Raw genomic sequence first — 24,941 nt, forward strand, 5'->3', positions numbered from 1 at the left:
GTGCGTGCATCTTTGTGACCCTGCGGTTGTTGATGGCCATGACTAAGAAATCACACTCATTTCACTCACAAAATCCGTGAGTGGTTGACTCGTTTAATCAGAAAGCACCTCAATCCAAAATGTTTAAAAAACATGTTTAAAAAACAGCAACTTTTTTAATCATGAGAGAATTCCTTTGGCACTGCAAAGACATGCCCTACTGAGGGCCAGGGCTAAGACCAGTCATTCACTTATGTAGCTGAGAGGTAGGAAGCGGTCACTTCGCTGTCATTACGTGACATGTGAGTTCGAAAAATGAGCAGGCTCAGGGTGTGTGGGCAGAGCAGACGTCAGAGAAAGCACTGCAGACAACGTCTGTAAAGAAAATGTTTTATTTAAAGTGTTAAATACCATCACCAGAATGAATTTGATTTACATTAGTTGGTGTTCATTACAAGACTAATCTGCCCTTTTTTCCCAACTGGAATTCCCTTTACTTTGCAGACATACTGTATGTACAGGGCAGCCATGGTCACTGGCGTAGTGCTATTTACATGACGAAACCACAAGTTGAGGTGCAGACATGTGAAAATTAAAAAAAAAAAAACACCAACTTTTAAATAAATACTGCATAATGACAAGTATGTACAAATATTCCATACAGTCATGTCCTTCTTATTAAAATTAGAAATAATTTGTATAGGAATATGCACAAAAGATTATGTGACTGCATCTTAGTATCAGGAAAATCGTAAACGTTTATTCTAAGGGATAGTATAGACACTATATGTCTATTAAATCAATTGTTGCTGGTACACAGGTGTCTAAATTATTTCAATAAAGTTTTATTCATTCTTTAAAACAGCTTTACCTGGGCCCATCATAGATCTCAGAACGTCAAGACACAGTCTTGGTGTATTTCATATTGCACCACATAAAGAGAAGGCATTTTTAGTGATACTCATATTTTAACTTTTGCACCGTATCAAGCATGATAGTTTTTAATGGTCAGCACTAAATTAAAAAAAAAAACAATTTTTTGTGCATGGCCTTAATTTAAACAAATGAGAGGCAAGCAGATTTCAAAACTTATTGCAAAAAATGAAAATCCAGCTATAATAGTGCTATCAAAATATACATAAAGAACCAGAAAGTATGGGCAGTTGATAATAATAACCAGTGACTTCTCCTCTAAAGAGGGGAACTTAAGAGAAATCTGACCTTGCAGCGCCACCCAATGGTAATAACTGTCCGTAAAACCAAAGGCAGGGGTTTTGACTTTAGGGGGTTTTTGAGTAGACTTTTGGTGATGGCATCAAAGAACTATTAATAGTCATATTGACTTTCTTTGAATCACCTAAAAATTGGAGATTTAAAATTGTTTCTTGCAAATTTATGTTTACTATATTTCTTTAGAAATATACTTTGTGAAAAATTGAATTTTACTACAGAAAAATGAATTAATAAACATCCCTGTGTTTCAGGGCTCCACATTTTTAGCAGTGTTTCTATTCACATAGTAAATGGAAACTGGCTAAAGAAATTGCTCTAACTAATTAAAAAAACAAACAAAATCTAAGACCTTCTACAAATAATATTTTAACCCCTGTATGAATAATGCTGGTGCTAAAAACAAATTTATTAGACATTACGATGGCCACATGATTTTAGGATTTTTCCTGTAAACTGAATTTTGAAGGTGAAAAAAAAATTACCATGCACTGTACAATAAATTGCAAAAGTTCAAATATCTTCGTCAAATACATGCTGACTTACTTTAATGTACTCCCAAGTCATGTTGCAAAATCCTTTTCAACATGCTTGAAATAAAGAAAGTTCTTAAATAGGTGTTTGTCCCTTGAGAAATTCATAAATTCAGAAGCATTTACAGCTCTGAATCAAACATGGGGTATAAGAGAGAATCAGATCTAAAACCTGGAATTTCTTAATATAAGGTTCACTCTGGTTGGGAGAAAGAAAACAAATTATATTAAAAGAGGCAGAAGAGTAATAGTGAGGGAAGAAAGATGTGAAAAATTTGCACATATTGAACCTCATAAGATTTGTATATTTAACATGGAAATAAATGGAATATATTATACTTATTTGTCACATAAAGAGAATTTTAAGTTATCTTCTAGAAAGAATTTCCACTTGTAATGTCTGCCAAAACACAGACTATGATTACTTTAAAGAATAAACATGGTGTGTCTTTGTATCACCTGTTGCATTCTCTCCCCTTTTTAAAACCATGCACTAGTGAAATTTATTTTTAAAAATAATATAAATTGTTGAAAATGGCTGATTTTTATTCTTTTTTTGCAAGTTGCAGCCCCAAGAAAATAATTTAAGTATTCAGCTAATCCGTGTCCATGCAAAAAAAGTTTCTTTAATTTCATTCAGTACAGTGCAGCCACAGAATTTGGTTTTGCAGAGTCCAACACATCTTGGCATGAGTGAAAGGCGGCCTGTGAACTCCAAGTTTGCTGCTCCTCCCGCTGGCCTAGACGCACGCACCGCCAGCCAGAGGAGGGCCGATGCTTTGTTCCCGACCACTTCTTTGGTCTCCGGCTTTTCACCTGATGCTTCTTAGGACTTCGCTCCTTGACCTGTAACATGGCTTCATGGCTGTACAGCTCCATTTCTGTGGCATAACAGGGCTTTGGGATCAGATAAATGAAGAAAAAGGAACGATAGAAATATAAAGGTGCCATTGAAAAGGGTTTTTGTTGCATGAAACTGACTGATTCTTTGAGATTAATCCATGGCTTCAGATTGGACCAAAACGCGAGTGCCACTGAACTCCAAACCTGATAGTTCTTTGTAGCTCTGCTCTTTCACCTGAGGGCCTTCTTTAGGGCACAATGTGTGCGACTTCCTCTGAGAACACAGGATCGCTTTGTATCCCTAGAAACAGGCTCAGAAGACACAACATTAAGCATGCAGTGTTACCAGGGTTTGCGACCTGTGATTTTTTTTTGTAACGCTGGTTGCTGTGACAACAGTTTTACAGCTGCTATGAACGAGAGTAAGAAGGTCCGGTTGAACTTTCCAGAGATGACTGGGAAGCTCTTCTTGTCAGAGGGGCCAAGGTTGGATCTACTAGGGAGGAAGGGGGGAAAAGTTTGAACCATCCGATCACCATATTGGATAGCTCTAGTTCATCTAAAAGTATCTGGGCCACTCCCATAAAGGATTTGTGATCCATGCGGCCATAGTCTCCCCAGACGATGATCTGTTGGCAAAATAAAAAGTAATGTCAGTATAATATTAACAAAAAATGTGTAAAATACATAAAAATATTATAATATATTCAGTTAATGTTCTGACATCAAAGATCCAGTAAAGTCATTATTATTATTATTTTTTGAGTTGGAGTCTCACTCTGTCACTCAGACTGGAGTGCAGTGGCCGCTCCCCGCCACCGCAGCCTCGACCTGCTGGGCTCCAGCAATCCTTCCACCATAGCCTTCCAAGTCGCTGGAATTACAGGTGTGCGCTACCATGCCCAGCTAATTTTTTTTTGTTTATTGTAGAGATGAGGTCTCACCAAATTGCCCAGGCGGGTCTCGAACCCACGGGTTCAGGAAATCCACTCACCCCAGCCTCCCAAGGCGCAGGATTACAGGCTGAGCCACCGAGCCCGGCAAAATCATTATTTAACTAATGAGATAGTTGTTTTAAACTACTTACTGGAATCCAAAGATACATTAGGGAAACTGCACTGGAATGTAAGATTATAAGCAGTCCAGGGAGACTGGAGTTTCAGTGTGATGGGGTTTTGCAAGTCTATAATTCATTTGAAAGAAAATGACAATTGGCTGGGTGCGATGGCTCATGCCTGTAATCCCAGCACTCCAGGGGGCCGAGGTGGCAGGACGGCTTGAACCCAGGAGCAAGACTGGCTTGGGCAACATAGCGAGACCTCGTCTCTACCAAAAATCAAAACATAAGCCAGGCATGATGTCATGTGCCTGTAGTCCCAGCAACTTGGGAAGCTGAGGCAGAAGGATCGCCTGAGCCCATGAACTCAAGGCTGCGGTGAGCTGTGACTGTGCCACTGCACTCCAGCTTGGGCAACAGAGTGAGACCCTGATTCAAAAAAAGAAAGAAAAATGAAAATAACAATTCATGTAGCTTTAGACCACTGGCCACTGCTTTGACATTTCCAAAAGAATCTCAGCTGTGAGAAACATAAAAGACATGATAAAGATTTTGGGTACAATGTCCGACTCCATGAAAATACTTTCTTAGGTAAGGGATAAACAGTTAAGTACATACCTGTAAAACCTTTCCCTGGGGACTCTCCTCGAAAGATAATAACTGCTGGTAAAGGGGTTCCAGCGTTTTTCTTGCCACTTTTGTTTTCTTTTTGGCTATGCAGACTCCGTTATCTAATAGGTACACCTTTACATACGGTGCTTGGGAAAAAGACCACAGAGAAGAGTAAGTGATGAGCTATGGGTTCGGGAGGCCTGACTCACGTGTATCTGCAGCAGCCGCCTCCTGGGCTGAAGAAGCTAGTGGTCAAGCCATGGCCTGGCCACGTGCTGTCAAATCATCAGACCAACAAGGGACCACTGTAAGTCATTCGGTTTTAGGGAGAGGTGAAACAGCCTCTGATTTTATGATTATTTTGCACCAAATGGTTACATAGACTTAAACATTGCCACGATTGCTGTGCGATAGATAAGATATTTATTATAATTTAGAATTTCTGCACAGAAATTACAAGTCAGTCAATGGAGTTGCTGAGGTCAGAAGCCAAGTTTCAGAACCTTCAGCAACTGTTAAGGATTGAATCCTCAGCAACTGAATCTCTAGCAATCCATTCAGTCAAAGGACCCCTACACAATTCATCGGAAGTCATTATGGCATTTTCCATGGCTTAGGTACCTCAGCGTATAACAACACTTCAGTATAAACCAGTTAGCATAGGAAGCTACAGTAGAGCCTCTCTTTCCTTATATACTACAGGAAGTAAAAGTCTTATAATTAGAATATCCAGCAGACATAGGCTTATGCTATCATTGGGGCCTGTATCTATTTTTATTCTAATTTCAGAGCTCTAGGGATTCCAAGGAGAATTTGTGAAGCTCCGGATAAACTGAAGACTAACACAAAACAGATAACAAGAAAAAATAACTTCTTGTCTACATGTTGTAACAAAATGAATTATTTAAGTTTGGTAGTTTTGCTTTTGCAGTGGTTTCTATACACATGTACTTACTTATCAACTTACATTATCCTGACCAGATCACTCTTATCGAAAGCTCATTCAGGATAAACACACACACTAATATAGCCCCAGATCAGTTATAATTGACTCACCTATAACTAAATTTGATGAACTAAGAACAAGATTTTCAGCAACAAATCAAAAAGTCTCCATAAAACAATATGGATTATAGACAGTAAGAGAAAAACCTCTTCTGTTTTTACCTGGCAGTGTCTTGGAACCTGGTTTTACAACAAGGCCTCGGGCCCGGATGATTTCCACCTCCAACTGTCCCTTTTTGTCCATCATTCCCACCTGAATGTCACCTAATGGTACATGGGGAAGAAACAGACATGCTTCAATATACAGATGCAGGAAGGAAAATGTTTGTGTCAAAGACCTTGGTTTTACATTATTTCCCATAGATTTTCTTAAATTCAAATACATTTAAAATTTTAACAGTGATGTCTTCCTTTAAAAAGCATTAGAAATTAAAATAGAAAAAAAAGAGGGTAAATATCTTTTATTGGTAAAGTCTGAGATATTTTATTCTTGCTGACACTATTGTTAAAGACTCCATGAAATTTAGAGATCATAATTTTCAATAATCTAAAAGAAAAACAGTGAAACCATGTGAGACATTCTTACCCATTGCAGGTGTAGCCAGAGTCTGGCGTCCCACTAGCTGACCAGGGCCAAGGCCATCCAGAAAATCGCTGAACTGGCTGTCAGAGGCCAAGCGGACACCAGGAAAAATCAGACTGGAGCAAAAGAAAACATGGGATGAAAGCCTTAACTCCTGTTCACTTCAGGCGAGCTCAGGTTTCCCTCTAACCTCCTCAATGAGGCGGGAGAGTCAGTCACACTGTTTTGCCACATATGTCGACTGGACTCCAATACCCACTCCCCTTCCCATGGCTTGGCCCCCATATTCTTCTGCAGCCCATGCGTGTTGCCAGAAGCATGTACCACATGGCACAGCAGGTTTCTGCTTCCAGGTCTTTCTCTTTGATGTGGAGGGCAGGGACTGTGACTTCTATGAATAACACTCAGCACATGTTGAGTACTTATTCCAAAACAGGCTTTATCATAGTTAATCCTCTTAGCAGAAATATGAGATGGATTCTATTTTTTCTCCAATTTTATAGATGAGGAAATGCTTCTGGATCATTCTCATCAGCATATACGTATGCTGTTAATTTCTTCTACCTTACCAAAAAAAACCCAAAAAACAAAAAACTCTTTCCTGACCCAACTTCCCTCTCCGGCTACCCCCTCATTTCACTCCTCTAATTCTCTCTTAAAAGTCTAATCAAGTCTTCATTTTCACCATTCCACTAAAATGTCTCTGAACATTTGACACAATTGACCCTCCCTCTTCCTTGAAACGCCTTCTCCCCTTTGCTTCCTGGGCCCTCTGGTCTCCTGGTTTTCCTCTTTTCTCTTCTTCCATTCCACCTTAATCTCCTCTGCTAGCTCTGCCACTAAATACTAGAGCTTGATCCTTTGACCACTTTTCTACATGTCTGAATTCTCTAGGAGATCTCATCCAGCCTCATGATCTTATTCTGTCTATACTACTATTGCCTACATCTCCAGCTTGGACTGCTCCCTTGGGCCAGAGACCTGTATTCTAACTGCTTAGTCTTTACACCTGCTTGCATACGTAATAGGCACCTGAAACCTAACGTCCAACACTGACATCCCATCTCCCCAAAACACACAAACAAAAAACCAAACTCTGGTCCGCTCAAAAGACTCCCATTTTGAGAAATGGCTTCATTCTTCCAGTTTCTCAAACTTGGAGCTATCTTTTTTCCATCCTCTCTATTATGGACTGAGTTGTGTCTCCCGCAAATTCATATGGTGACGCCCATTTAAAAAGATGAGGTTATATGAGGCCATGAAGATGGAGCCCTAATCCAGTATGACTGGTGTCCTTGTAAGAAGAGAAAGAGACACCAGGGGTATCCAGGGAGAGAAAAGGCCATGAGAAGACCCAACAAGAAGGCAGCCATCTGCAAGTCAAGAAGGGAGGCCTCAGGAGAAACTATACCTTCTGACACCTTGATCTTGCACTTCTAGCCTCTATGTCCATGAACAAATAAATTCCTGTTGTTTAAGCCACCCAGTCAGTGGTACTTTCATATGGCAGCACTAGCAGACTAATACACTCTCTCTCAATATCCACATCAAATGCATCAATAAATCCTATTTGCTCTTCTGTCAAAATACATCCAGAATCTGACCTCACTAATGCTTCCACATGATCCAAGCCACTGTGACCTAGCTTTGGTGTCACTGCAATGGCCTTCTCAACAGCCTCCCTGAGGCTGTCCCAGCTGTAACCCCAGCTCCTACTGCAGTCAGATAGGTCTGTGAAAATGGAAGTCAGAGCCCATCAGTCCTCTGCTCAAAACCCTCCAGTGACCTCTCGTCCCACTTGGAGTAAAAGGTCCTGACAACACGAAAGACTATAAGAGTTGTCATCCAGCCCATGCCCTGATTCCTCATTTGTCACCCTTTTGCCCTTACTCCAGTGTTGCACCCTCAGCTCCTGCTGTATAACCTGTACTGCTTTAGCCTGTAATGTCCTTCCCTCAGATATTCATCTGCTCACTAACTGCCTTCAGCTCTTCACTCAATGTGTCCTTTCCCCATTTACCCTGCCTTTACTTTTTTCCTTAGCACTTAATGCTGCCTGCTCTCCTATGGACCACTCTCTTGGGCTACAGACTTGCATCTCATCTTGCTTAGTGGACATATCCGCCATTTTGCCATTTTTATTTTCCTAATTTTTCTTGTGCTTATATTTTAACAATTTTTCTTACTTATTGTCTCTCTTCTCTGTTAGACTTAGTTTGTTGAGGGTAGGATTTTTTTTTCTTTTGTCTGTTTTGTTTATCAATGTATCTCTAGCAACTAGAACCACACCTGAAATACTGTAAGCATTCAATAGATACTTGCAAGTTTAATCAATTAAAATGGAGCATAGCAAAATTAAATACTTTGCCCAAGGTCCTATAGTACCAAAAAACACCAGATGAGAACTCAGACCTATATGATTCTAAGGCCCATGGTTTTAACCACGAATATAGACTCTCTTGTATGACTTATATCTACAACAGTGACTGGAATACTGGAATGTATAGTCATGTTTATTGAATGAATTTATGAGTATTCATCCCATTTCTCCAATAAGACTGTAACATCCGGAGTAGGAGCCACAGTTTAAACGTTTTTCCATCCCTAACAGTGACTGACATAGAGCTTTGGTGACGATCAGTGCTCAGTACGCATTCATTTTTCATTTGATTCTTCTTCTCTTTTTAGACTTCGTGTTTCTTTCCCCAACCTCAAGAGTTAATACAACTATTTTAGTTGTGTTTTAGTGTGTTTCCATAAATATCCCACATGACCCTATTTCTAAATGTATGGAAACCATCTGCACCTCTTGTGTTTATGGTGCTGTATTAGACAAATTCTCCTGAGGACATATCATTTATACATGGCAACAGCTCCTATGGTCTCATGTCTGTGAACTGGCCACAAGCATGTTGCCTAAACAGTTAAAGCTTCTATGGTGATGACAGAATGAGGCCAGTAAACCCCTCTTTCCTCCATTAATGTCATTTACAGCCCCATTTACAGACCTTTAACTGCTAATTACTGTGAATTTGTTGGTGACCGAGCTACACAATCTACAAATGCTTTAACAACATCTGAGACAGTTGATTCAAAGAAAAACTACATGACAACTACATAAACAAAGGTTCACTAACTTTTTTGGTAGCATTTCTTTCCGTCTACTATATTTAATGTAATTAAATTACATTAAGTAATTATGATTGTTCGTTACAGCATGGAATTAGGTATGTATCAGCATTCCATATTTTTAGTAATAACTCTTAGCAGCAATTTTGAAGACTAGCATGGTTCACATGGTATGACATATGTGCTTATTATTTTTGTGCTTTTATATATTATTTCAACCTAGAGCAAATTCCTTGATTTGCATGTCTTATCACATTTTAGTTTCTTGTCATTAAAGCAAAACACTTTATTCCCAAACCTATTTCCCTTGATATAAAAAGCTAGACAGGACACACTAGTCAGGTGAGCAGAGTTCTCTTCACAGAAAATCAGCCAGCGAAAAGTAAAATGGCTCTGAGAGTGTGTGCATGGGCTTGGGCGAAGCACAGAGTGGGTTGGACGGGGCACGAGAGAGACAGAGGGGCGGCTGACTCACTTTCCCTCCGAGCTGTAGCTGTTCATGCTACCGTCTGTAGACTCACGGCTGGCCTGTCGTGTCATCCAGTTCCTCATTTCCACTGCCAGGCCTGTTTCTGTGCTTCTCTGGACAGTGCTCCGGAGTTTTTTACCTCCTGCTTCTGCAGAGACGGAAACAAAAGGTGTAACAGTTTTGTCATCACTATCTGGTAACAACAACAACAACAAATCAGCCAACACCAAGATCCTCAGATGAAAAGAACTGTGTAGATGCAAAGTGCTTTTATTAAGGATACAAAGAAAAGGTACTTAAGATCATTTTAAACAATATCTTGTTGAGTGGGATGAAAATTTTCTAAAAAACCTTTAAGACCCACAAAAAAGTATTGTTTTACTTCCATTTAAAACAGTGTTCAAATTGTTAACATAAGAAAGAAAAAGATTCAACCTAAGGAAAACAAAATGCTTTGCTTTCATTGTAACATTTAAACGCCAGGTTAATTTATACCTATTCTTCTGTTTTCATTGTAATATTTAAATGCCAGATTAATTTCTGCCTACCCTATTTTTCCTTTTCTTTTTGTCATAGTACAAGAAACAGCCTTCACACTATTTACAAAGAACAGATGGTGACTAATCCTCAAATTCTAGCCTTAACTTTCACAAGAAAATCTGTTTTTATAGAGTGATAGATATTAGAAGGCAAAAAAAAAAAAAAAAAATCGGTACAAAGGAAATAGCCCAATTTGCCCAGTTTCACATCTGTTGGTAACTTTCAGAAAGATTTTCAGAGAGGAATATAAAAATCCCAGCAATATCAGAGGAAAAAGAGCTTTTTAATTTTTGGTTACAGAGTCTCTTGTCCTCAGGTATCTTCAACAGCTTGGTAATGAGGTTCATTTATAGAAGCCAATCATCAGAAGACCAAACAGGAAACTGAGTCAAGTGCTACCAATGCCACGGGGCAGAGACTGTCATCTGAACAGGTCAGAAACTCCTGAAAAGGAGTTTCATAGAAGGCGTGGAATTTGAGCTGGGCTTGAAAAATAGACAGATTGGGACTTAGGGCAAGGTGGGAAGAGGATGCCTTGGGCAAAGGAAACAACACGGACAAAGGTGCCAAGACAGGGATCGCCACGTGCATTTAAGGGAGGTGCAGTGACCAGAGCACGTGCAGGAGGAATTGGGGTATGGATTAGGCAAGAAACTAAGCCCTGATAACAAAGACTTGAATGTTGGAAGATGAAGTTGAGGGACTAGCAAAGCTGGTGCAAGAGGATGAGAGTCTAAATTATTTACTTCCTGTCAGGCCTCAATATTTATCCATATCAACTGTACATATCATTAGCTTTTGGGTATACAACCATATGGTAAGCTCTTTGAGTGCCTGCTACTAAGATTTTACACCTATAAATATTTGCTGGTATTCCCAGTAACTTTATGGAATCTTTTTTCACTGAGCCTCTTGTACGTGCTCACCATTTTGAAACACTGCTTTAAATTTCATCCATTCTCTACTTCTGACTTTAAGGTATGCCAAAATGCTTTAAAGAGTATATACAAAACATGAATTATGACCGATCTATAATTAGTTACATAATCTAAGGCTGATATTTTAGACAATTTATAGTTAACATGTTGTACTGATATGAACTGTAAGAAAACATAAAGTATCCCCCATTGATGAGGGAAAGCTCTTCTTTACAGAGGAATATGAATTAGTAAAAGAAATGATAAAATTTAAAAATTACCAATATGCAACCTCCAATGGGATAAATGATTTAAGCGAGGCTCATCAATGGAGGCTAATGCCTTTAGATCAAAGGATGGGAAAAGGGTATTCATATGAGCCAAATCATCATTCCACAAATTAGTTATAATTGTTAAAGAAAGAAATAAGTACTTTAACACTGGGAGACCTGGCCATCACCATCAGAAACACTAACAGTGGAGCAATCATATGTACCTCTTGATGTAAAATACAAAGTAGCACTTATCAGTTGTTCTAGACAAAAATATACCACCAGTTTCTATTCAAGTCTTTGGAACCAACTTCCAGGTTTCAAAAACAGAGAAGACAAAAACAAAAACAAGATATCTCTCTCTCTCTCTCTCTCTCTTTCACAAACACACACACACACATCAGACAAATACAGGACATGAGATATTATTGAAGAAAATTAGCCTAATCTCTTTTTAAAAAGTTCACATTATGAACACAAACAAACAAGGTGAGGGAACTCTTCCAGATTAAAAGACATCAAAGAGCTGTAACCATCAGATCCTATGAGTGTACTCTGGCTTCTTGCCTGGGAAAGCAAAGCAAAACGAGAAACTCCAGAAACAAAACGTATAAAAGTAATTTCAAGACAGGTAGGAATAAAATTGAATATGTATTAAATATTAGATGGGTTCAGGAAATTGTTATTTTTTTAAGGCGAATAATAGCATGTATTAGAACTTCCTTATCATTGGGAGATACATGCTAAAGTACTTAAACCTGAAATGTTACACTGCTTGCAATTTACTTTTAAATGATTTGGCAAAACAAACAACACATATGTAAAAAAAAAATGGAGAATGTTAAGAAGAAAACAGACGAGGATGCAGAGTGGATTTTGGTATTCATGAATTTAATATTTATGATTTTATTTAAAAGTGAACCTCAAATAACTATATTAAAAAGTAATACAATTTTGTCCAAGTGTGAATTGAAATTATGGAAGGTGCTGGCTGGTGTGAAAGAGTCAGGCCAAGGGCTGAATTCCTGTTTCTCCATGTAGCTGAAATGTTCACTTCCAATGAACAATGCCCTTGTGAAACATTATCATCAAACGAGACACACAATTTCAGTGAAGAATGAAGATATGTACGGGAAACATATGACTTGCAAAGGAAATGAGATTCCTAAAAATCTCAGAACATTCCCTTTGCAATGTCAAAGATCAACTTTTTAAAAAAAAAAATTTAAGTTCTGACTCCATCATAGCTAACATGACTTGAAAATCTGCTACCATGGGATGATGAGGAGCAGCGCCATTTGTCAAACAGCAACAATACAGTGAGCATGTAATCCTTTTGTTTTGCAGGTTGTTTTTTACATATATGCTCTTCATAATAACTCTCAAAATCCCTGTTTTACAGATATAGCATCCAAAGGCCCGGAAGATTACACAATTCACTGAAACCACATGGTAAGAGACACAACCGGGATTTGTACACAGTTCCCAGACTCCAAATTTTCTGCTATTCACTACTTTGTTGTCAGAATATACTTGTATGGGTAGGTTGAGACTATACTACACTAACTCTGGAAATGCATATGGAAGGCCCTGTTAGAAGCAGCTTTGTAGGGTAAGAACTGCAGAGCACAGTGAAGAGGTCAGGCCCTGGAGGCAGTTTGAACTGCTTCTCCTTAAATCCTCATTCTACCATTTACAAGCTGGGTGACATCGACCAAATGACATACTTGCTCTGTGACTCAGCTTTCTCAAACTGAAATGACAATGATAATAAGAATACTGACCTTAGGATTTTTGTAATAGTTAAGAAAAATAAATTTAAAATGCTTAGAAGAGTGTCTGATACATAGAAAATCTTCAATTAATAGTTAATGTTATTGTTATTACTGTTATTATTATTACCAGATAATCAGAAAACATGTATTCTAGGTCAGTCTCTAACACAAACTAGAGGACTTTGTGGTTCTCTCTGAGTCCTATCCCCTGAGTCTCTGGCTTCTCATTTATAAAAAAAGATGGAGGAGGAAGAAAGATTATCTCTGATATATTTTAGCTCACTAAAACCTGTGAATTTCTGTCATTAGTATATGACCAAGACCATAATTAATAGCATACATTGAGGAGACATGCTACTCACTGTCATCTGATAGAATCAAAGACTTCTAGCTAATATACTGAGCACTTATAATAGTCCTTTAAAACATGTCATTTTTTCCCTAGATAAGGTAGGAGAAAAAAGTGTATTTTTAAATGTTCTATTATCTAATACATCTATGACTTATTTTAGAAATAATTCATTTTTCAGCACCACAAAATCTTTAGTTCCATTTACAATTAAAGTTATTTAACCTAGATATAATTCATGGCAATTCACATTTATTGTTCTAAATGACCTGTCATGTTATTCAAACTAAAAACTGAATTTTTATAGTAGTGAGGGTCTATATAAAATTAAGTATGTTGGGCAGAATTCTAAGATGACTCCCATGATTATGTTACTTTACCTGGCAGAAGGGATTCTGCAGATGTAATTAAGGTTACTAATCAGTTGACTTAAAGATAAGATTATCTGAGTCCACCTAACTTAACCACATATGAACCCTTTCAAAGCAGAGTGCTTTCTCTGACTGGTTCCAGAAGAGGAAATCAGGAAGACCTGAAACACAATAAAAATTCCATGTACCTCTTCCTGCCATAAGAGGGATGGCCATGTGGAAAGGAACTGAGAGCAGCCTCCAGCTACTGAGAGTGATGCCTTGATGATGACAAGCAGCAAGAAAATGGGGACTTTAGGTTGACAACTACAAAGAGTTGGAATGGCCTCGGAAGCAGATTTTCTCCTTCAGATCTTCTAGACAAGAACTCAGTCCAGGTAACATTTTGATTTCAACCATGTGATAGCCTGAAGGGAAAACCTGGTCATACTGTGCCAGACAGGTGACCTACAGAACTGTGAACTAATAAATGGGTGTTGCTTTCAGCTGCTAAGTTGTGATCATTGTTATACTGCAATGGAAAACAAACTAAAATTTTATTCCTTTTTGGGTAATTTTTTTAAATGGGGAGACTTGTGAAAATATCCTATTATGACCACCGAGTTTATAAAAACTTAGCCAAGATAGAAAAGATTTTTTTTTTAGAACTGGAGTCTCACTCCATTGCTCAGGCTGGAGTGCAGTGGCATGCTCATGGCCACCCCAGTATCAACCTGCTGTGCTCCAGTGATCCTTTCGCCTTAGCCTTTCAAGTAGCCGGAACTACAGGTGCATGCTACCATGCCCGACTAATTTTTGATTTATTATAGAGATGAGGTCTCACCAGGTTGCTACCGGGGTTCAGGCAATTCACTTGCCTCAGCCTCCCAAAGTGCTGGGATTACAGGTTGGGCCACTGAGTCCAGCCAAAAGTGTATGTTTTTAAAAGTACATACACACAAACACGTATAACATATATACATGCATAAACATATGTGTGTTTATTGAGATGTTAAAAAATACTCAAGCCGCAAACCACAGAACTAAGGCCCAGATTGCATTTCTGTTGAGCCCTTAAACCACTCAAGCTAGTATTAGGTATTTTAAGATCTTCTTGGAGAAGATGCCTGCAGGTAAAAGTCCGGTTCTTGAGTTGCAAAACATTACTGGCAGAAAACAGAACACAGGAGCTGCTCTTGTTACTGTGCTCTGATTGGTCTTATGACTCATTTGTTTGGCACCCTCCGTATTTAAAGAAAGCCAGTCAAGAAACTTGATTAAACAGCCGGGCTTGGTGGCTCAGCCTGTAATCCCGCGTCTTTGGGAGGCTGAGGTGAGTGGATTGCCTGAGCCTGCGGGTTCGAGACCCGCCTGGGCAGCAAGACCTCATCTCTACAATAGATCAAAAAAATCAGCCGAGCGTGGTAGGGCATGCCTGTAATTCCAGCTACTTGGAAGGCTGAGGCAGAAGGATCGCCGGAACCCAGCAGGTCGAGGCTGCGGTGGCCGGGAGCGGCCACTGCACTCCAGTCTGGGCGACAGAGTGAGACTCCAACTCAAATAAATAAATAAATAAATAAATAAATAAATAAATAAATAAACAAACAAACTTGATTAAACAAAAGACCAAAGGGTCAGTTTCTTCTAACAATATCTGAAAACCAGAAAACCCTTCAGTGACTTAACGAAATCAAAAGATCCTCTCACCTACTGACTTAGAAACTCTCTTGAACCTGGCCAAGGCAGGGTTCACAATGCAATGCCAAACTCAATGCCATGGTGACCTACTTTCAAATCGTGGATCCACAGAACCCATTCTTGCTTGCTCCCACCTGGAAGGTCTCATTTATTGCAGACAGTCTTACTTTGGATTCAGGATTGTCTCGATGTCAATATGGAAAATGATTTATGGAACCAGGTTAAAGATTGGTTGGCAGATTCTGAAAACTGACTTTAATTTTTAGTTTAGACCACTATTTATGTGCTTTAAGTTAGTAAGTTGCTAGTTTTGCATTTTATTCAAAGTTATCATTTTTCAGAGTGAGTAAATGTAGATAAGCCATTTGTATTAGATTTAAAGAATATTAGAAAGCATTTAAATGAGAGTGTCTACAATTATTGACTCATGGATTTTTTGGGGAGCAACTTTGGGAATCCAGTGCAATAATGACGTTTATGTACACCTTTACTGCAGCAATGAATAAAGCAGAGTCCTGAGCAACTAGTTTGTCATTGGTGGAAGACTTTTTCATCTTTAAACACAATGAGTAATTTCAAATTGTACTTCAACTCCCTTCCCTTTTGCTCCTTTAATTCCTCAAAACTTTAAGTATAAAAACTGACTCCAACACCTTCACAAACCCTGATATAACTTCCCCTCAGCAAATTTTATATTAAGACATGAAAGTGGTTGGTTAATTTGCCTATTTGGTCCTGCAAGACCTCAGTATGGGGGACACTGTCATGAGAAAATGACTATAAATGCATATAAAAGCTTCCGTGTTTATGTTTGTCAGGTCTTCTTACTGTAATAAATACAATTTAAACCTCTGAAAGTCTAAGCAAAATAAAGACAACTATCTGACAATTTCTTTTGGGCTAATCCAGAATCTGCACTAGCAATTAAAATTAAATTGAAATGAATAGAAATTAACAGGTGACTCTCAAAATTATTTCAGAGTTTAACACAAATCCATTTGCTACAACAACTTTGTCTCAATTATTATGAAAGTTATGTAGCTAATAGCTACAGTACAGTGAGCTACAAGCAGAGGTCATAATTATAGTGAACACTGAGGATGTTCAAATATAATCACTTTCCCCTCATGTCTGAAGTTAGGTGTAGTCATGTGACTTGCTTGGCCAATGATATGTGAACAAAACTAGGCCATGTAACTTTGGGGCAGAAGATTTAACAACTGGTGTGTGACCTATCATGTCCTCCTTCCAATGCATGGAAGCAGACAGCAAAAAGTGTCCCCAGTAGCCTAAGGCCCTGAATACAGCCACATATATGACTCTCAGTGGACATGTGGCAGGAATGAAAAATACATTTTTTTGTGTTAAGTCATTGATTTTTTTAGTTTGTTATTACAACTTAATTTATTCTGACAGATATACACACGACAGCCACAGGACAGTAGTCCATTCTCCTATAAATAAGGTTATAAATTTTTGTAATTTTTTATTTTCAACAGTCTTAAAAAATTAACCATTTTGAGTATGGCTCTTATAAAACCTCTGAATTTGATATTCTATTTTAGAACTATTTTCATAGCTTTTGTTTTATAAGTATGCTTAAAGAAATTTCAGCTATTCTTAAACTTCAGATTCATATCTTAAACCCATTAAAATAATTTGAAATGAACATTTCATTTTAGAATAGTTTTAGATTTAGTGAAAAATTACAAAGATGGTACAGAGAATCCTAGTATACCCTAAACCCAGTTCCCCCTTACTAATATCTTACCTGGGTATGGCAAGCTTGTAACAAATTAGTAAACTAATATTGATACATGATTATTGACTAAAATCTATACTTTATTCTGACTTTCTGAGTCCTTACCTAAATTACATTTTCTGATCCGGGATTACACATTACATTTAGTCATCATGTCTCCTTGGGGTCTTCTTGGAAATACATTTTTAATGTCTCGAATTCCTGATATTCTTTTACATTTGTAGCCACTTTTAGTCCACTCTTTATATGTGAAATTAACATGCAGTTGATGTCATAATAGTATTAATATACCCATTAATAAAACTATTTAATTTTAGTAAAAGTAACATGTAAGTTGAAAGTATTTGTCTATAGAAAAACAGAATGTAAAACAGTATGGCAATTTGTAAAAGAACTAGAAACAGACTTTCTATACAACTCAGCAACTCCCCACCTGTGAATATACCCACAGGAACTCATATCATTCTACAAAAAAAGATACTTGCATATACATGCACACACATTGCACCACTACTCACAATAGCAAAAACATGGAACCAACCCTGCTACCCATCGAAAGTGAACTGGCTTTAAAAAATGTGGTATATATACATGATGGAGTATTATGTGGCCATAAAGAGGGACAAAATTATGGACTGTGCAGCAACTTGGATGGATTTAAAGTCCATCATACTCAGTGATCTATCACAGAAACAAAGAATTGAATATCACATGTTCTCACTAAGAGGACCCTGTACACTTATCACATACTACATGAAAGGGATCAGCAGTAGTAGGACACTGATGGGGGAGGGGGAGGATGTAACATCACTCAGGGTACCTGATTCTAAACCAGGGGGAGTGAGGACCAGTGGGAGGCCCCAACTTCATTTGCATGTAGTTTACTTATGTACCTAATCCTGACTTGTACACCACATCTTTATAATAAAATAAAGTAAAAATGAATGAATAAATATCAGTTCTACCACTGTAAAAAAAAGAAAGAAAAATAGAAAATGTCATATGTGGAAATGTATGTAAGAAAATAAGTTATCAATACCACATTAATTCATATTGTATGAAATAATGTAAAGGAACAGAGTTAATACACATTTTTAGGTTATTAAAAAGATAATAAATAAATATATATTAATTATGTTTCAGATAAACATTAAAATAGCCACTCCCAATATAATAATTGATGCAGGTAAGGGCCAGCAAATTATTAGATGAGAGGTTTTTGGGGAACAGCATGTTAACATGATGCCAAAGTATCACTTCAGAGATTCCTTAGTAATCATTTTCTGAGTTGGAGTCTCACTCTGTCACCCAGGCTGGAGTGTGGTGGCAAGCACACGGCCACTCCACCGTCGACTTGCTGGGCTCAGGGCGATCCTTCCGCCTCAGTCATCCAAGTAGCTAGAACTACTGGTGCACACTACCACACCTGGCTAATTTTTTTGATTTATAGTAGAGATGAGGTCTCACCAAGTTGCCTAGGCTGTTTTCAAACCTGTGGGCTCGGGCAATCCCTTCACCTCGGTCTCCCAAAGTGCTGGGATTACAGGCTTGAACCACTGAGCCTTGTCCTCCTTAGTAATTTTAAATGTATATTTTCCATAAAGAGAAACTGGCAGTCACCTCTTAACCATGTGTTCAAACACAGCGTACCTAGGGGTGAGAAATCTTGACATCCCATGCCTACTGACAGAATGTATGAAGTTTACATCATCTGACATTTAACGTGAATCTAATCACATCTCTAGATCTAATGTCCAGTTTACAGGAAATATACAGAATAGAAAAAACAATCAGACAAATCTAGAATGTTGGACATTCTACAAGACAGTTTTGCCAGGACTCTTCAAAAGTTAATGTCATGAAAAACAAAAGCAAAAGTACTGTTTTAGGTGAAACATAACAGCCAAATGCAGCAAATGAGCCTTGACTGAATCCTGGATTAAGAAGAAAGCAACAACAAATAGCTGTTAAAAATATTTTTGGAGACAAGAGAAAATACAATATGGAATCAATATTACATGATAGAACTTATTTGTTACTTTTATGCTTTTTTTTTAGGTTAAGAGCTGAAGTACTTCGGAGTTAAGTACTATGACGTCTGCAACTTAGCTGACTCTCAAATGTTCAGCAAAAATACATACTATGTGTGCATGTATGTGAATGTATGTGTCTGTGAGGGAAAAGAGAGAAAGAAGAAGATAAAGTCAATAAAAAGTTGATCAGTCTATATAAAGGATGTTCACTGTACTGTTCCTTTTTTGTATGTTTAAAATATCTCAAAATAAAAGTTGGAAAACACTCAATTGCTAATTGCAGAGCAAAGGGAGGAAAGACAGACCTACAGTTTCTTGACTTACAACTATGTGGAGACACTTTGGGTACAAAATCCACCTGTTTCTAATCCTCATGGCAGCATTGTATGATGGTTATTATGACCATCACTTTCTGTCTGAGGAAACTGCCCAACAATATAGATCAGACTTGAACTCAAATCTTGGCAATGTCAAAGCCTATGCTTGTTTCTCAAAGCATACTGGCTTCCACTTTCATTTCGTATTTTGAACACTAATTTATAATTTCAGGATAATCTTTGACTTGAATCTCATCTCACATTCTGCTTGCTTGTCCAAATAAAATTCATTGTTCTATGGATAGTGCTGAGATTCAGATCATTCATATTCTCTTGTTCTCTCATGAAAAATGGGAAAATGTCAGTTTCTTTGCTAAATTCCAACTTCATGAATATGACGATGGCAACACATATTTATGATATAAATTGCAAAAAAAAGGTGTTAAAAACAGATATTCCCTTCTCTCTCTCCATATATGTACATTTTAATGTTTTAGCATGTCAGTTAAAACCTAGTCACACCAAAAAGTGGAGATTCCATCAAGTAACGCTATAGCTGTCAAACAGTACTGAATACATGGTGGATTTGGCACCACGTAGAGTTGAAAAAGACTTTGACTTCTATGTGATTTGATTCGCATCTGAAAAATAGAGGAGCCACGCAAGATGACCAGGACACTCATTTCCCATTGTGAGTTCTCATAATTGTTAACACTAATTTTAACAAGAAACAAAATCATGCTTATGACTCTTTTGCAGTAAGATCATCCTGTTTTTCCCATAGAAGTAAGGCTTATCAATAATTTTGGCATTCTTAACATATTTAAGTATAAGAAATTATAGCTGTTATTGTTATTCTTTCAGTATTTGTCTCTCTCTCTCTCTCTCTTTCTCGGTGTCTTCTTGTTCCTATTATATGATGTTGCTATTATGACACTAAGGGATTAAATGACAGCCCATTAGAAAATAACCAAGTACTGATCCAAAGTTAAACTACTTACAGAATTGCACAATCCTCTGTCTTTTTGGCTTTTTTCTTTTTTTTTGAGTTGGGGTCTCACTCTGTCGCCCAGACTGGAGTGCAGTGGCACGCTCCCAGCTACCACAGCCTCGACCTGCTGGGCTCCGGCGATCCTTCTGTCTCAGCCTTCCAAGTAGCCAGAACTACAGGCACGCGCTACCACGTCCAGCTACTTTTTTTGATGTACCGTTGAGATGAGGTATCACCAAGTTGCCTGGGTGGGTCTCAAACCTGCAGGCTTAGGCAATCCACTCGCCCCGGCCTCCCAAGGTATTGGGATTACAGGCTGAGCCACCGAGCCCAGCCGCTTTTTTTTTTAAACTGTTAGATCTGTCCTCGGTCACGCATCAGTCCAGTGATACCTGTGTTTGTTTCTCTCTCAAGAATGGTTGTGATATACCACCAACCTCTTTATAATTCTCAAGTTATTTTGAGGCAGTATTTTATGGTAGGGCAAACAAGCCATTTTGTTAGTTCAAGTTCCTATTTTACCATTTAAAAACTTTGGGCAGGTAATTTTCTCTCTGAAGCTCACAGTTCCCATGTGCATACATTGGATCATACTTAGCTTATACCATACAGCAACAGTCTCAAATCTTTTTGGCATCAGGGACTGATTTCATGAAAGACAATTTTTCCACCACCTGGGGATGGGGGTGTGGGAAATGGTTTCAGGATGATCCAAGTGCATAATATTTACTGTGTACTTTATTATTACTGCATTTTAATATATAATTATACAACTCGCCATTAAAAAAATGAGGCATGGACAGAAGTGGTAAATAAAATAATGGGTGGGCCATGTATGGACTAAAATAAGTGTCAGATTCTGAATTAAAGCCTGCCACCAGATGCAGCTATACAACTGAAGGACATCAACTCATTTGCCACTCACTGATAGGGTTTTGATATGCCTCTGTGAGCAATTGATTTATTATGGTCTCTGCCCAGTCAAACCTCACTGCTAATGTTAATCTGTACTTGCAACCGCTCCCCAGTGCTAGCATCACCACCTCAGATCATCAGGCATGAGGTTCTCATAAGGAGCACTCAATCTAGATTCCTCGTATCATGCATAATTGACAACAGGGTTCACTCTCTTATGAAAATCTAATGCTGCCACTGATCAGAGAAGGTAGAGTTCAGGCAGTCATGCCAGAGATGGGGAGCGGCTGTGAATACAGATGAAGCTTTGCTTGCTCACTTGTTGCTCACCACTTACTGTGTGGCCCAGTTTCTAGCTCCCCTGGGAGTTGGGGACTCCCGCCATAGAGTATATGACATGTAGTGGTGTTTAACAAATAGTGATGAATAAGAAACAGATACTATGAACTACTTAAAAGAGTTTTGGAGATTATAAAATGCTATACAACTTCTTATTTGAAAAATGAGTAGGATATGTGACATTATCCTAAACCTGCAGAAAGAAAATTATGCATAAGTAACTGGGGCCTTGCCATGCAAAGGGAGAGAGACTGTTGGCTAAACTGGACTAAGGGGGTGGCCCTCCCACCCAAACCCCTCTTTTTCAGATGATATCAAAGTGGCTACTGTTGAGAGCAAGCAAAGTGGGCAGAGCACAGAGGCTAGAAATGAAAAGATCAGAATCTTAAGGCTGAAAATGCTTGCTAATAGGGTGTTTGGCTGGAGTTACTCACACATGAAACTGTTTGAAACCAAACAGACTGTAAGCCTACTGACTTTTTGAAGGACTGGTATAGAAAAAAATAATTACTAACCCAACTTACAAAATCCTGTGGAGCCCCTACAACAACAATGGAGTTTCCAAACCTACACCAGAAAAAAGCAGGCAATGAGAGTCACGGAAGCCACTGCTCCAGTGCAAACCCTAGTGGCCGTGAACAATAAACTATAAAGAAATACCTCCCACCTGCACACGTATGTTTATCGCAGCATTGTTCACAATAGCAAGAACCTGGAAGCAACCATGCTATCCATCAAAAGAGGACTGGATTAAAAAAAATGTGGTACATATACACAATGGAATACTATACAGTCATAAAAAAGAACAAAATCATGAATTTCGCAGCAACCTGGATGGAACTAGAGTCTATAAGACTGAGTGACCTCTCACAGAAACAAAGATCTGAGTATTACATGTTCTCACTCATATAGTGGACCTTGAACATCCAACGTAATACTATAAGAAAATGACTGACAGTGGTGGGAAACTATTGTGGGGAGGAGGGGAAGAGAGATGGGGTTAACGGTAGTAAATATCTGTCTGGGGACGGGGAGACATCTCTTATCAACAAGGGTGCCTGAACGAAGCATAGTGGTATACCTAACCCTTAACTGTACCCCACAATAACATAATAAAAAAATATTGATTATTAAAAAAAAGAAATATCTCCCAGAAAATAGAATTGGGTTGCCAGATGAACAACTAAGAACACACTCAACTGTCAATCTCCTGCCAAGTGAGACTTGATCATTCCTAGTTATAATTTATTTGTGTCTTATTCTCCCCTTTCTAAATGAGAATTTTTATTTTGGTTATTCCAGTTGCTATCATACCATTTACATTGAATATATTAGAGGCAGACAGCTTGTCATTAGGCTTATAGGTCACCATAACATTAAAGAGCCACATCTGGATGTGAGAGAGGACTGCACATTACCAAAAGAACCTGGATTTCAACCAGCATGCAGTAAATGGGTGAAATTTTAAGTTTGTCCTTTTGGGGAGGGATTATGTTTTATATGCAAAAATAAGAGTGTGCATGAATATCTGAGTGGCTAAGTCTCCAAAAAAGATTACAATTGAGAAAGTCATATTCTTTAACTTGGATTTCTTTTAGATTTTTTCTTTCCTATCTGCTTGTGCTCAATGAACAAAAAGGAAAATAACCAAATAGCACACTACTATTTAAAAAAAATTAAAATAGCAAATCTAATCATACTAAACTTAACAGTTTTTAAATTACTGGTAATTACTTGATATTACAAAGTGGTTATATGTTAAAGTTTTTGGCTCACCAGCATTTGAGCCCTCTTCCTATGTATGAAAAATATTCTATGTTTCAATTGTAGAAGTTAACACGTTAGGTGTCACTTTTCCAGCCAGCTTTGCATTTAGGGCATAAGCATATGATTGAGGCACTGCATCATCAAATTTTGAATCTGAAGTTGCCAAGCAAAGAAACAGAAATGCCACAGGCTTCCACTCTAATGAGAGTGGTGGCCAGAATACAGAATCTCCAGGAGTGATTCTGCAAAAGCAGTATGCGGTGATTCTCCATCAATCCTGACAATGGTGCAAGCTGCAAGGACTATGCCAAGCAGCACTGGTAGTTTGGCAGGACTAACTTTGCAGTATGCTTTTGGGCATCATTCCTAAACTTTAGCCCAGATTCTCCAGCCAGAATTGATTTCTGCTGATTGCAACTAGGCACCCTAAATGAAATATATTGCATATACATGTTTAATTTATAATTGATGACAGAAAAATATGTTCCTAATTTATAGGAGGCTAAATATACCCAACTTCTAGGTTGAGTACAAAGAATGCATGATATTCAAACATGCTTGTACCTGCAAGAATGGAAATAGTCATTTAGTCAGTACGTTCCCTTTCGGCTCTACTAGCTTCTTTCTGTTTTATGATAGGAACATAGAAACCAACCAGGTACTTGTTCATTTATTCATTCACTACATTTGCTAAGTACTTACCAGGTGCAAGGTACTGTGGGAGATAACAAATATATGTAGCACATGATCATATAATTTACAGCTACATAATTCTTCAATTCAGTAGGCGAGGTAAGATAGCATACAAATAATGACAATCCAAGGCAATATGTGTTAATGAATGGAATTAAGTAGCTAGAGTTATACTGTGCAGAACTCTTTATGAATGATAGAAATGTTATATAATTCTGCACTGCCTGGTAAGGTAATCACTAGACACATATAGACAAGGAACACTTGAAATGTGGTCAGTATGGCTGAGGAACCACATTTTAATTTTATTTAAATGTAGTACCTCATATATTAAATAGCACAGATCTAGAGATTCTTGCTCAGTTTGTGTAACTAGGAAGAAGTGGAGCCAATAATTCAAATTCAGTTCTAACTCCAAGCCCACGTGGTTTTTCCTCTGCCCACAGAAGCTCTTACAACTTCTGAAGACTTCACAGAGTAGAAGAAATGTGAGTTGAGCTTTGAAGGACAATTAAACAGGATGTACACACAATGGTAGAATAATAGAAAGAAAGGCATAGACAAAAAATGGGAGGAAAAGAACAAGAAGGTTTAGTTTTATAGAATTACTAGCTTTGGGAGGTGGGGAAAATACGCAATATAAAATCAGATTGTTACAGAGTTTGAATGTCAGGTTCAAGGCTTTATTTAGTAGGAGACGGAAATCTACTGAAGTTTGTGAAAGAAAGGTAGTGTCAAGATCAACATGGTGGTTAAAATAATTAGAATGGGGGAGTGAAATTA

The 24,941-nt window shown here is 38.1% G+C and overlaps 1 protein-coding gene across 14 annotated transcripts in view; it reads right to left on the reverse strand.

Moving 5' to 3' along the window:
* Positions 1-355: 355 nt before the first annotated feature.
* RIMS2 (regulating synaptic membrane exocytosis 2) overlaps positions 356-24,941 on the reverse strand; it is a 255,008-nt gene continuing 230,422 nt past the window's right edge. For 11 of the 14 annotated variants that reach the window (XM_008060442.2, XM_021713541.1, XM_021713525.1 and 8 more), the window contains 5 exons: positions 9,447-9,588; positions 5,846-5,958; positions 5,422-5,523; positions 4,261-4,400; positions 2,294-3,214 (listed from right to left, as the gene is read on the reverse strand). In XM_008060442.2, coding sequence (XP_008058633.1) covers positions 2,996-3,214; positions 4,261-4,400; positions 5,422-5,523; positions 5,846-5,958; positions 9,447-9,588 — 716 coding nt within the window. In that variant the 3' untranslated portion in view covers positions 2,294-2,995. Of the gene's footprint in view, positions 3,215-4,260; positions 4,401-5,421; positions 5,524-5,845; positions 5,959-9,446; positions 9,589-24,941 lie in introns of all 14 variants that reach the window. The other 3 variants (XM_021713514.1, XM_021713518.1, XM_021713551.1) reach the window with 3 other exon arrangements.

This window comes from Carlito syrichta, unplaced genomic scaffold (assembly GCF_000164805.1).
Source record: "Carlito syrichta isolate Samal-C Ts95f unplaced genomic scaffold, Tarsius_syrichta-2.0.1 Scaffold92606, whole genome shotgun sequence".
In the NCBI taxonomy this organism is placed as follows: Eukaryota; Metazoa; Chordata; class Mammalia; order Primates; family Tarsiidae; genus Carlito; species Carlito syrichta.